General features: G+C 34.3%; 2 protein-coding genes across 2 annotated transcripts in view; both read right to left on the bottom strand.

Moving 5' to 3' along the window:
* LOC123693470 (RYamide receptor-like) overlaps positions 1-13,988 on the bottom strand; it is a 79,312-nt gene extending 65,324 nt beyond the window's left edge. Inside the window, exon 1 of the mRNA XM_045638601.1 lies at positions 13,778-13,988. The gene's annotated coding sequence lies outside the window, so the exon portion shown is untranslated. The remainder of the gene's footprint in view (positions 1-13,777) is intronic.
* Positions 11,229-12,374, bottom strand: LOC123693195. The gene has a single exon (XM_045638195.1). The coding sequence runs from the start codon at positions 12,372-12,374 to the stop codon at positions 11,229-11,231; it is 1,146 nt and encodes a 381-aa protein (XP_045494151.1).
* Positions 13,989-14,426: the final 438 nt, after the last annotated feature.

The raw sequence follows: 14,426 nt of genomic DNA, 5'->3' as shown, positions 1-14,426 counted from the left end.
ACATTTTATTACGTTATTTAAATTTATATTGCCTTTTTCTCATTGCGATTTAAAAGTTATAGTTCGCTCCAATCGATTTACGGTACGATGAGTATCCATTCTATTTTAAGAATTTTCTTATCGTAGTAATAAAACAAGAAATGTATAATATTATCATTCTAAATAATATTATTCTGAAACATTAAAATAGACAATTAAATCTATACTATTATTATAAAGCTGAAGAGTTTGTTTGTTTGAACGCGCTAATCTCGGGAACTACTGGTCCGATTTGAAAAATTATTTCGGTGTTAGATAGCCCATTTATCGAGGAAGGCTATAGGCACGCTAAGACCAACAGGAGCGGAGCCACGCGGGTAAAACCGCGCGGCACAGCTAGTGTGATTTAATGATATAAAAGAAAAACACGAGAGATAACTAAATAAAATGGAGTCAAATGTGCCAGACTGCGTCTCCGCATTAACTCCGCTTGAAATTAATAGCAAGTTTATTTTATTTAATAAATACATTTCACAATAAATACAAAATACCAGATGTTGAAAATTGTGTACTCTTATTAATAGTAATTCATCGTAAAATCGCTAAGAGCTTTGTGAAATTCACCAAACTTGTTACTTTTATTAACTGTCGAGTACTGTCACTGCCGTCTCGGAGGTCCATTATAAACTTCGTCGTTGTGGACTGTTTCATACTGTAAGATTAAATACAAATAACATAGCTATTGTACCTACATAGATTAGATAAGCTGATTTTGCGTGCTAAAATGTAACTATTCAGAATTAGGATGTAAAATTCATACTTTGGGACTAGTAGGCGTATCGTTATGAGCAAGTAAATAATAATTATACAGAGCTTATTCTAATCAATATCTACTTGAACAGTGTTATCTCTCTGTGTAGTTCCAATTTAATTTTATGTATCTGGTATTAGCGCGTTCAAACAAACAAACAAACTCTTCAGCTTTATAATATCTTTTAATCTTAATATATATAAATCTCGTGTCCCAATGTTTGTCCTCAATGGACTCCTAAACCACTTAACCGATTATAATAAAATTCGCACACCATGTGCAGTTCGTTTCAACTTGAGAGATAGGATAGGTTTTATCCCGGAAATCCATCGGGAACGGGAACTATGCGGGTTTTTCTTTGAAAACGCGGGCGAAGCCGCGGGCGGAAAGCTAGTCTTAATATATATAAATCTCGTGTCACAATGTTTGTCCTCAATGGACTCCTAAACCACTTAACCGATTATAATAAAATTCGCACACCATGTGCAGTTCGTTTCAACTTGAGAGATAGGATAGGTTTTATCCCGGAAATCCATCGGGAACGGGAACTATGCGGGTTTTTCTTTGAAAACGCGGGCGAAGCCGCGGGCGGAAAGCTAGTATATTATATAAATCTCGTGTCACAAGGTTTGTCCTCAACGGACTCCTAAACCACTTAACCGATTATATTAAAATTTGCACACCAAGTGCAGTTCGATCCAACTTGAGAGATAGGATAGTTTAAACATGTAGGTACCACGGGCGAAGCCGGGGCGGACCGCTAGTTAGTATATAGATTTTATAAAAGTATAATATATCAATAAATGCTCGTAATATGGCTAATTTTACTCCAGTGTTATATCATAATAAACATAGCCATACTTCTATTTCTTCAATTCACATCAAGGTTCTCAAAAAATTCCTTTAACACAGATTATAATATAATAGGTATTATTTATATGATTTACATTCTGAAACTGTCATTATCTCTCTGTCACTGTTCAATTCAGGCTGATGGAATATTCTCCACACAATTACGCGATCGAGAAACCATCACTTGGTTCTTGACATCACATGTAAGTCTTTGAGTACATAGTACTTAGGAAACTGTTATCAATTTTTCCATTTCAATGAGGCTACGGACACTAAGAAGTAAGTACCATTTCTTCTACATAACTAAATATACTTATCCAAAGAAATGGAAGTAATATGATTTGTGTTGTGTGTGTGTAACCAATACACCATTTAAAAGCATAGTTCTAAAGTTATGAACAAAAATTGAAGTACCTAATAAAATAGGAAAAGCCTGCATATACACTAATGATACCTATATTGGTGAGATTCACTACCTTATATTGTATTAACTAGCTTACCGTCCGCGGCTTCGCCCGCTTTGTCTAAAACCTAATAAATTATATACTAAAACCTTCCTCTTGAATCACTCTATGTATTAAAAAAACCGCCTCAAAATTATTTTCGTAGTTTAAAAGATTTAAGCATACAAAGGGACATAGGGACAGGGAAAGCGACTTTGTTTTATACTATTTACGTGATGAATAACTATATGTTCGTGCTATAAAGATGCGAAGTTAAACCACCTACGCATACCCACACTGCCATTTATATGCATTAGACGCCGTATCGCCCTACATGATAAATATTTGGTTCTGCTATCAGTATTTCAACAGATACTTCTACGTCCTTCGTACTTTCTAAGCGCGATTTAGATTATTATATGGTTGTTAAAATGTATTTTGAAAGAGAGAAAAGATTAAGATGAAGATTTTCATATACAAGCAAAATTACCTGCACTAAAACTCTTTATTATAGGTAGGTTTAAATTATCAAAACATATTATGTAATAATTGACATATTATATTGCCTAGGACCTAGATCCTAGGACATTCATTATACCTTCAAGGTCAGGTCTACGTATCCAAGCATTGAGACCTATTAGTTTTCCGGACGAAATAAAGTAAATCAATGGCAAAAGTAAAACTCCACCAATTTATAAAAATTGTAATAAAACCGGCCAAGTGCAAGTCGGAGGACTCGCGCACGAAGGGTTCCGTACTATGGGGACGACCCTTAACATATATATATATTTAATTTTTAGTATTGCACGCCTCATAAGCGAAGCGTTGAGGTGGGTACTACTGTCACTGCGCGCAAAACATCTGATTTTTCAGACTTAAAATGTCTATATGTATCATACATTGCACTTGTAAGATAATACATACACACACATATTAAGAAAAAACACTATTTTTAACATTCATGATACTTTTGATGTCATTTTTGTTATTTAAACTAGTTAAAAAACAGTTTAAAAAAGTTCTGTCTTGGACGTCCGTGTGTCTGTATGTGCGGAGGATTTTCTTGTTAACACGATAGCGACCGAAATACTTTACTAATCGAGTCTTTTTTTTTCTCTTACGCTTGAGTATGCTCAGGAATAGAACCCTTTCATTTTTCAGGGTCTGATTCGATGTGGTTTAATTGTTATTAAATAAGCAATAAAAAATATCGACTGTTCTCCATAATTGTAGTATATCTATATATTACATTCTTTATTTTATTTTATTTTTTTATATTTATAGTGTACTCAAAATTCACCATTATAAACTCGATTCTTTATACTATAAGCCAAGGTTTAAAAAAATAAGTTGGTAGTCAGTCCCTTAAACCTGCGCAGTTTCACATCTAGGTGGGGCCACAAGAAAAATAGCTCAATTATTACGGTACCGCTTTCTTTACTTTTCCAACTGTTTTATTTTATTTCTTTTTTATATTTATAGTGTACTCTTTAATCTTTATAAATAATCAATTTTATTGTAAAGGATGAGATAATGAGGCGTGCACTTTTGGATTTTCCAAACTATTTGTTATTATAGGGGCAACGGAAATACATCATTTGTGAAAATTTCAGTTTTCTAACTATCATGGTTTATGAGATAAAGCGGAGATAGATAGACAACGAAGTAATAAGGTCTCTGTTTTACCGTTTCGGTAATAAGGTCTCTGTTTTACCGTTTCGGTACGGAACCCTAAAAATCATAGGTACTTTTGTCTCAGACAGATCTCGTTTGCTAAATTGCGTAGCAAGAGAACGACTTTTAAGAACGTTAAGCTATTCTTGGAATTTAGTAGCGTGTTTTATTTCTTGATTGTTTATTCTTTAGTTATGTTGGAATAAATCTTCTTTATTATCAAGAAATCCGTTTTAACAAGCTATAAGAGCTGTCAGTAGAGGAGCAAAACGTTTCGTCGTTGTTTATTGAATACTGTGTCCGACGGTTTTACTCGCATTGCTCCGCTCCCCTTGGTCTTAGCGTGATGATGTAAGTACAGCCTATGCCTTCCTCTATAAATGGTCTATCTAACACCGAAACAATTTTTCAAATCGGATAAGTAGTTCCTGAGATTAGCGCGATCAAACAAACAAATAAAATATTAGTATTTAATTAGTATGTATACCGAAATAATTTTTCAAATTAGAAAAGTAGTTCCTGAGATTAGCGCGATCAAATAAACAAACAAAATATTAGTATTGATTAGTATGTATAGGTACTATCTATATTCCTTAATTTTTATTAGATAGGATTTTATCGTTCAGTACCAATTACGAAGAACTTTTTACGTCTCGACTTCCTTCAAATTTGATGGGTAATAAAACTACTATCATTATTGTCCTATCGTTTATTATGTACATACTATCCAAGGGAATTCTGGTGTAAAAATGTCGAAAACAAAACTTCACTCTATCCTTTCTAAAAATTCATATGTTTTTCGACATTGCGTCCATAATATCATCTCATAACGTAATCTCATTATTTTAATTGTGAGATTGACTCTGATTTATATTTTCTTTAAAAATATATAAATTTCGTTATTTCAGTGTGTCGAATATCCATGCCTCAGTGTTTCTAACATACAAGCCAACAGACCTCTTTTATTTCTATTTACCTACTTCAAGTTTTATTTTAGCCACTCTTCTGCAATAACAATAAGTAGGTATATATCAATGACGTTGTAGGTACAGTAAGATTCACGAAAGATGACCACGGCGCAGAAGGCATGTTTTAGGCCTATGGAGGTGCGAGGTGAGGCGCGGGCGGATTTAATTTTAAATAAATCCATACTGTCTGTTACTCAATCACGCCTTAACTACTGAACCAATTTGCATGAAATTTGGTATAGATATATTTTGATACCCGTGATAAGACATAGGCTACTTCTTACCCCGGGACATAGGATAGGTTTTGTCCCGGAAATCCCACGGGAACGGGAACTATGCGGGTTTTTCTTTGACTGCGCGGGCAAAGCCGCGGGCGGAAAGCTAGTAAAAAATAAATTATTTAACCAACATTAAAATATTATTTTGTCTTATCACTTATGTCTTTTATTCATGAGTGAACGTGCGCATGCCGCATACGGCCGCCATATTTTGTGGTCTTCTTTCGTGACTCGTAGGTACTGTACCTACACTTAATCACAATTTTATGTTTGAGTTTAAGTTCCAAGTTTTTATAAAGATCCGTAGTTCAAATAAACCCAATAGATCCCACATCATTAATCAAAAACTTCTGAACCCCAAAACAAATAGTGTAATAAAATCCAACTATAATATATTGGATTACGATTCCCAGCCCTCAATCTTCATCCTAAATAAACCGGAAACATTTTGTAAGAACTTTCAGTCGCATTAAAGAGGATAAATCACTTGGGTCCATTTCTGAAATAAAAGTTGGGGTTTCCTCAATTTTATATTGTCTCAGGTGTTTTGGTAATATGGGTATGATAAAGTGATTTGTACTGAATTTGTTTTTATAACGAATTTAAGAGAGTACTCTTATCATTCCGATATATTTCTTGGGTTATATCTTGAATGTCAGTTCGGTTAGAGCTAGCGCGCACGAGCAACTTTGTCTCCCATCAATTTGTATGGGGAGTTGCGTCGCTACGTGCGCGCACTTTCATACTAGCCCATGGGTGGAGAGGCAAAATAGTTGCGGAGACAAAGTTCCTCGTGCGCGCTAGCTCTTATATTTTGATATTACTCGCCTTTCTAAAATACAATACAACCTTCACTTTACTTGATAAGAGAGGATAAGGGGTTTATCTTTAACATTTTGTATGCATCCATTGAATTGCCTTGTACTCAATTCAAATACAGAAATAACTCTATCAGAATCCATTTTACTGATACGAAAACTAGTTAGAATTAACTATTCTAAGCTTTTGATTTGCAATTTGTATGTCAATGTACGCTTCGCAAGTTTATAAAGTGCGGAATGGGGATTAAAAGTAAATTCATATATTTATGTAATCCACGCTCCTCTTAATTTGGAAAGTTAGAATAGTGACTGCTGGCTGGTTAGTTAATTTTATACCTATATCAATGTCCAAGTTTCATCAAAATTGGATCAGTTGTTTCGGTATGATTGCGTAGAAATGATAAATACTTTTAAATTAGAATTTTTTTTTACGAGTTTGAATTGAGGTTATTGAGGTTTGGTTATGGTTTTATTTCAACATAATTAATGTAAGATATTGAAAATGCATCCGAATGCCATTATTGCACGAAAGCGAAGTCGCGGACATAGATATCTTTTAATATTGATATTGGTTATCAAGTAAATGAAGACGGAGAGGTACTTTTACTATATTCTGTGCGTGGGCTGACCTCCAATTATTATTGTTATTTATACGAATTCGCCATCAAATTTACGAGCTATAAATGATTGAAAATTTTACTACATGCATCTATTACGTATCATCAATGCCAGTAATGTAATAAAGTGAGGTACATTTTACTTAGGTTAGGTTAGGTACTTAAAAAATATTTTTTAAATATTATGCCCTTAGGGTAAAGTTTCTATTGAAAGTCATTGAAATAGATTTATAATCCTAGGTCCTCAACTACTTTAATTAAAATTTTCATTCAATACAGTCCAGTGGTTAGGTCAGCCGTGAAAGGGTAACAGACTTTGTGATAGAATTCCTCATCACACATTCCATAAAGCTCGGAAGCTCGAATAGAAACAATAACAAACATTGAAAATATATTTCGCATTAATTTTTCAATTGCTATTTATTGTTACTGCTATCTGTGATTTATTGCTGACAGGTCTTATATACGGTTTTCAACTGTCAGATTTTGGCGCGAAACGAAAGAATGCGCGCGAAATGAATGTGTAATTAATTATTTCAAATGAAATGTTTTATTGTTGCTTTAAGTAGGTACTGCGATGTACATTCCCTACCTAGATATTTATATTATAGAGGAAATGATCAAATAAATTAGGTATATTTTAATGTAAATGTCTTCTAATAGTTAGATCACAATAATCTGATCATCGGTTGACTTAAAATTATATTCAAAAAATAATTATTATAATTTCCGTGTTTTTCATTCATGTTTAAAAATATCTAGTAATAATAATAATTTATTAAAATATCTAGTGTTTATCCTTGTAATATATTCTGTTATGTGTAACTTCTATCAATCATTCGAATCTCTTTAATGTAAACTATTTGGAGGCTACCTTCGCGTAAACAATGTTTGTTGTCGACATCAAACCATTGATGTTCTGCTGCATGTTGATTAATATACTGTGAGAAAATAAATACAGTTGAAAGAAACTAAAAAACACATAAGTAACTCATTAAATAATAGTATTGTCACCGATCTATGTAAGTAACTAGCTTACCGCCCGCGGCTTCGCCCGCTTAGTCTAAAACCTAATAAATTATATACCTACTAAAACCTTCCTCTTGAATCACTCTATCTATTAAAAAAACCGCATTAAAATCCGTTGCGTAGTTTTAAAGATTTAAGCATACAAAGGGACATAGGGACAGAGAAAGCGACTTTGTTTTATACTAGGTATGTAGTGATAAGTATACAAAATTTGAATTAAATCTGTCCGTTTAAAGTAGGTCACAATCGAGTCTAGGAGTCAGTTACATACGAACATGTCGGTCACATACGAAAATAAAAACAGACAGGTGGAGTGTGTTAAAAATAAATTATTTATTAACTACCTTCCGCCCGCGGCTTTGTACACTTCAGGTTATGGTGCAAAAGCCATAAAACAACGTTAATACGAGTTCCCATTCTCATTTCTCTCGCTCCAAGGTATTTTTCCCATAAATTACTGTAAGGTTTCATTGTGTGTGTTTTTGAATTCATTTTATTTTGTTCTGCGGTCCGAAGTCGTCCCACAAATGGAAATTTTAGCTTAAATAACTAATATTATAGATTGTATATTTTATATGTATCACTGAGGCGTAGGTACAAGAATTCTAACAAATACCCGCGGCCCCCTCATTAAAGCGGCTCGACGGAACACAGTGGGGTTTTAGTCGGTAAGAATCCGACATAACCCACGGCTCCTTCCCCGGGGGCCGTGGGTATCTTTGGAAGATTTCCCCACTATAAAAAAAAAGGAAAAGGTACATAATTCTAATAATATTATAAACGGCAGATTATGAACATATTCTGATGTTTTTGATCTTAAGCGACTTAACTAATAAATGAATTTGGGTTGTGGGTGAAATAGATATATTACCAGTAAAACAGATAAATACAATTCTCTTACCAACGTAAAATGTATAGGTATATTATGTATGTTCTCAGTGTAGTAATAAATTTCAGCAAGCAAATATAATCTACCCTTGTGTGTCTACCCATGTCTAAGCTAGACAAACATTGTACATAGGAATCCTATAGTCTTCTATTATACCTATTTTTCACAAAATATTTGCTTTATGCGAAGTATTAAATTTTTTCGATCAGATAAGATAAAAATGCTAACAAATTAATACGTCTACACATAACTTTTATATTTCTTAAAAAATTATAGGTAGGTACTTGATATTATAAAGCTAAAGAGTTTGTTTGGACGCGCTAATCTCAGGAACTATAAGTCCGATTTGATAAATTCTTTCGGTGTTAGATAGCCCATTTATCGAGGAAGGCTATAAGGCTATTAATATCATCACACATGAATATTAAACAAACAAGGGCGGAGCACAGCTATAGGTAAACCAGAATCTGATGGCAATTAGGGAAATCAAAATTTTGAGTGTGCAACCCTAGGGAAAATGGACTGAACGATCTTGATACTGCCTATTTTTTATTTTGTCCTCAACATCATTAGTCACACTACATAAGTGAACAATACTGTACTTAATAATGAGATATCCACTTAATATTATGTAGGTACATACTTACATATTGTATAATATACATATTACTTTTATCTATGTAATGTATTTTATTAATATATTATTATTTACACATACCTATATTTGTTCATTCATTATCATTTTGCCATGTAAAAATATGGATGTAATGATAATGCAGATCAAAACTAGATAATGCTAATATTTTTTTATAAAATAAATAAAAACTATGTTTATTTTCGTAAGTATTAACAGATACACTCAATATAAAATTGACTTGGACAGCTTGGACTTGACGAATAGCCGTATTGGAAACTCCTGTAATAAGTTTTAATAAAATTATATTGTAATCAACAAACAATATTATAGCTACCTACTTATAATATTTTTAATTTTAACTATCAAAACGGGTAAGTCCAATTTACCAATAAAATATTTAAAATTGAAAATTGTAATGTGTTTGACCCTTCTTCATCGAATGTTTTTCTATACACATAATAAACAACACCTGTTGCTTGTGATCGCAGCGGCTTTTTCGACATTTTCGAAGATTTTTAGACAAAATCCTAAAAATTATTAATAAATTCCAAAGAAGACAAATAATTTGACAACCAATTTGATAGTTGTCAAATAAAATTGCCATATGAAAATCTTTTATTTCTTAATTATAAATATGCCATGAGATTCTGGTAGACCTATAGTATTTTATATTCTAAAATTAACTATCATCAATAAAGTAAGATCTAAACACAGGAATGGCAAAGCATCTAAAATTATTATCAATATATTTACATTAATAAGTGTAATGTATTCAGATTCCCGTATTTAAATAACTTCGAAATTGTAAAATCATATTAGAGATATACATTCAGGAATTAATGTATCTAACATCAATCAGAGAAACAAAAAAAAAATACATCGCATCCGCTGCAAAAAATACATGATACAAATATTGCTCTACCACGCAAACTAGCCATTTTGATTAAAATTTTCATATGAATTTCTTATTTCAATGTGCTATATTACCTTAATAAAATTCAATAATTATACAAAACATCTTATTGTCGCTCATTCAACCAAATCATATTAATCAACAACTAAATCTTTCATAAGAATGAACATTTTTCAATGTGGCCGGTTCTTCTCCATAGATAGATACTGCTTTCTGAATCGGTGGTAAGTGTTCAAAATATGTAATCATGATTCAAAAATGCTTCTAGAAGAAGTCTAATAAATAAATGTTTGTGTTTGTTTGCTTGATTAAATCTAATAAATATTTCCCAGAGTACCTAAGACCTGGCCTTAAGAAAACCGGTGGGCATGACTTGGACAATCGCACTTAATTGCCGGGTATATGCCTTGTTTGTACCCGCACCCATGTCGTTAATATGTCACAGGAAAGTCTATCCAAAATGTAACCTACTTTTCCTAATTCCTAGAAAAAAATTGGAGCTTGAAGATTGGAGCTTTTACTTGCTGAAGTTTCGACTTCGGAGGAAAGGAAATTGTTTATAGATATTTGACGTATGGATGGAAGATATTTCATTCGTGTGAATAGTTCTTAGGATAAATCCTATTGCAATCCAATAAACTACGTACTCTGATTGATTGATTCTTAAACTTGCCCGAGATAGAGATCTATTTATATAGGTAACTAGCTTTCCACCCGCGCCTTCGCCCGCGTTTTCAAAGAAAAACCCGCATAGATCCCGTTCCCGTGGTATTTCCGGGATAAAACCTATCCTATGTGTTAATCCAAGTTACCCTCTATATGTGTGCTTAATTTCATTATAATCGGTTCAGTAACATTTGCGTGAAAGAGTAACAAACACACACATATTATACATCCTCACAAACTTTCGCATTTATAATATTAGGTAGTAGGATAGGATAGATATGGATAAAATAATGTTGCATTGATATAAAACCATAAGAACTAGACATGCATAAGAATATTATATGCTCTGTTATACACAAAACCCGAAAGTTTGATAGTTTTTCAGTACAAAATTTTTGTGAGACAGTATAGATGACTCATAGGTGACTCATCAGTCAGCAGATGTTTACTTTCATCCGTTATAAATGATTCCATAAGTTTCATTTTTAGTTTTACGTTTGTAAATTAAATTTATTTATTTATTTTTATTTATAACATTTATTTCAGGTAACAGACAATAAATTGTACAGACCCATAGAATAAATACCTTACAGACTAACATACATATAATATTTTATAACTAAAACTATTAAGCACTACACTATATACAATTCACGGCACTGGCAGTGTCATATTTCGCTGAATGGGCTTCGGCTGGATGTTGCGAAGCCGCCCGCGAAACCGCCGGAACACGACACCACGGGGCCAGAACTCCTCGCTCATGAAGATCGACAGCTGCTCGCTCGGTACACGCACAACAAATGAATTAAAATTCAAATTATTGCGCGGCTCCAGGCGCTGGACCCTCACGATAAACTTGGTCTTAACCCGCACATACTCCACTACATCAGAAGCTTGGGTGGAGTGGTGCAGGCGGGACACGTACAGCTGCGTCGTCGGTATGGCGGGCCGCAGCAGGTGGTTGTTACCGGTCGGGGCGGTACCGCACTTGTTGGAGGAGGGCTTCTTTTTCTTCTTCCTTTTCTCTACCTTTGTAAATCCCTCCTCATCGAGTGGATGACTATTCACGCTCGACAAGTGTGCCGCACGGCGCGGGGAGTCCCTGTGCTTAACGGGATCTCCATCTCGGGTGATTTCTTGCCGCTTTACGGGAGGCTTGGCGGCAGCGGCCGCGTAGCCAGCCGGTGTCAGGTTGGCTACACGAGGCGGGCTCTCCGGGGGAGGCGCGGGTCGGGCGGGGCGCGGCGTGACGCGGTCGACGGCCGGCGGCGTCGTCAAATTCGCTGACTCAAAAGTCTCACGTTGCGCTCCACGACGTGTGTTCACATATGAAACCTCCGTTGACCTACATAATGAAATTGAATCGCGCAGGGCGACGACCTCATTACGCAGATCGTTGATGGTGGATTGGGAAGCTCCAAATTTAAACTCCATCTCCTTTAGGGCAGTCCTTAATGAAGTGATGTCCTTAAGAAGGCGGGTGACGTCGACGTGGTCGAAAGTGACGGGAGGCAGCTTACGCAAATCCTTCGCCACGAAAGTCGGCACGTCGTCCGGATCGGTCTCCTTGAACACCTTGATGATGTCCCGTAGACTCCTCTCTCCCTTCTCGTCCCTCCTGCGAGACGGCATCCGGTCGGCCATATTCAATGCCGAAAAGAGAAGTGATTTGGCGTCACGTATCTCTTCTTCCGTAAAATTGCTGGTGCAAATTTGCTCTATGCTAACTTCATCCATGACATCCAGCTGATACTGCAGGAATGCCAGGACTTCATTAGGAACAAGCGTAGCGCTCATTGTTGCGAGCGATAACGTCGACAATAAAAAATATCAATTATTTTTTATGCATATTCTGCACAGCGCAATGCGTCCGCTTATGAGCGCGCATTGCACTAGACTAGATGATGGTGACCATACTTACTGTTTATATGATCGGTTTGAAAGCTTTTGAATATCCTGTTTAGCTTATCAATGAGTTAGATAAAACGAACTACAGATATACAAATTAAAAAGTGTTAGATAAACTCTAACAAGGACATTATGAGAGCCTGTTATACATTGTTTTATAAAAATAATTAAAACGACGTGTGGCACTCAGGAACTGCCGCGGTAAAGCTTAGCATGCAAGCATAGCAAGCCTTCAAGCCACACCTCCGCCTGTCGGAGGCTTTTTCGCTACGGAATTTCTCGATTCGGTCCCCGCGCTCAAGGCCCGCGATAGAAGCTATGCAATAGGTTAAAAATAATTAATTTCCTTAAATAAAGGTTAAGTTGGCAAATTTAAATCCTCTAAATTATTTAATTTTGTTCCTACATAAGTAGATAGATACAATCATTCTATAACGATTTTTTCTTCTTTTTATTCTCAATCAAAAAAGCTTTCACCTTGAAATACCGTTCATTAGGTAGAGATAGATAATGTTAAAATACGTACAATAAATATTATATTTCCGATGACAAAATAATAAAAAAGTATTTGCGGAACAACTGTTATTCAGTTGAATACTGAATAAATACAATAAAATTAATAAAACAATTAGTACACTCGGCTAAACTAAGCGACCGACGCGGACGTGACGATCATCCTAAAATGTTAAAAACTTAGCGAATAATAAGGTTAATAATAAGTAGGTTCATAAATTAAATTCTTATCTAGCTTATTTGGAATAGCACTGTTAGATAAACTATATTTAAATGAATTTATTACTATCACATAGATTATCTGTAGTAGTTTTTGTTAAATAATGTTTATTTTTGAATTGTACTTATTGATATTTTTTTTTGATATTTATATTTATATTTTTAAAGGGCATACCTAGATATAATAATTATAAATATTTTCTGATATTTAAGTACGTACTTTACCTACAATAATTATTTAATATAATCGTGTTAAGTAGAACGAAACTTTATCTTGTAATAAAACTCCAACGAAATGAAAACCATTAAGTCAGTTCTGAGAATACTCAGCTTTAAATGAATACCAAACGTTTGCTCTCATTTGAAAAAGAAAAACAGACATCTGTAAAACAAAGCTAATTATAACTATATATAGATTAAAGATAGCCAAGACAGATAGCCGACATACGAAACACTGATGCTATCAGCCATGCTATCAGCATTCAAATTACACGCAGTATTTTAAATCTATTGAAAAAATAAAAGTAAAAATTATTATAAGTAGATAGGTTATTACTAACCTTGAAAACACGCTAAAATTATGCACGCACAATCCAAACATAATTATCACAAAACTTATTCACAAATAGTTCCTTGAAAAAATTTACCATAAACAAAATTTTCGCGGCAATATTATCATTTCTTTTTTTCGAACAGCGAGCGCCACAGATAACGCAATAGAGCGAGCAAAAAGTTTTCATCGAAGCGCGGGAAAGTCGCTTGGAGGCGGTCGATCGCAACGCGTCGGTTCCGAATTCTGTCATAATGTTCTTGGCGAGGGTGCGCGAAGATAAACACATTTCATAATACACGGATAAACAACTAAAACATAAAAATTTAACGTCTTTCACACGGATGTTTTGCCTTTATTATAATTTGGAGACATTGTTCATTAGCAGTAAGAACGCAATTTTCTTTTGTATTCACTTATAATATGTGAAGTTAACTATATTAATATTTTGAACTCCTCATTTTATTTTACGAACTTTTCATAAATTCGTTTGAATGAGTCATTTTAAATAAATATAAGCTTTTAGTTTTAGCTGCTCTCCGTGGCTCCTCTCCTGTTGGTCTTAGCGTGATGATATATTATAGCCTATAGCCTTCCTTGATAAATGGGCTATCTAACACCGAAATAATTTTTCAAATCGGGACCAGTAGGTCCCGAGA

Source organism: Colias croceus, chromosome 7, assembly GCF_905220415.1.
Source record: "Colias croceus chromosome 7, ilColCroc2.1".
NCBI lineage: Eukaryota > Metazoa > Arthropoda > Insecta > Lepidoptera > Pieridae > Colias > Colias croceus.
This window is presented reverse-complemented; position numbering and strand designations above follow the sequence as displayed.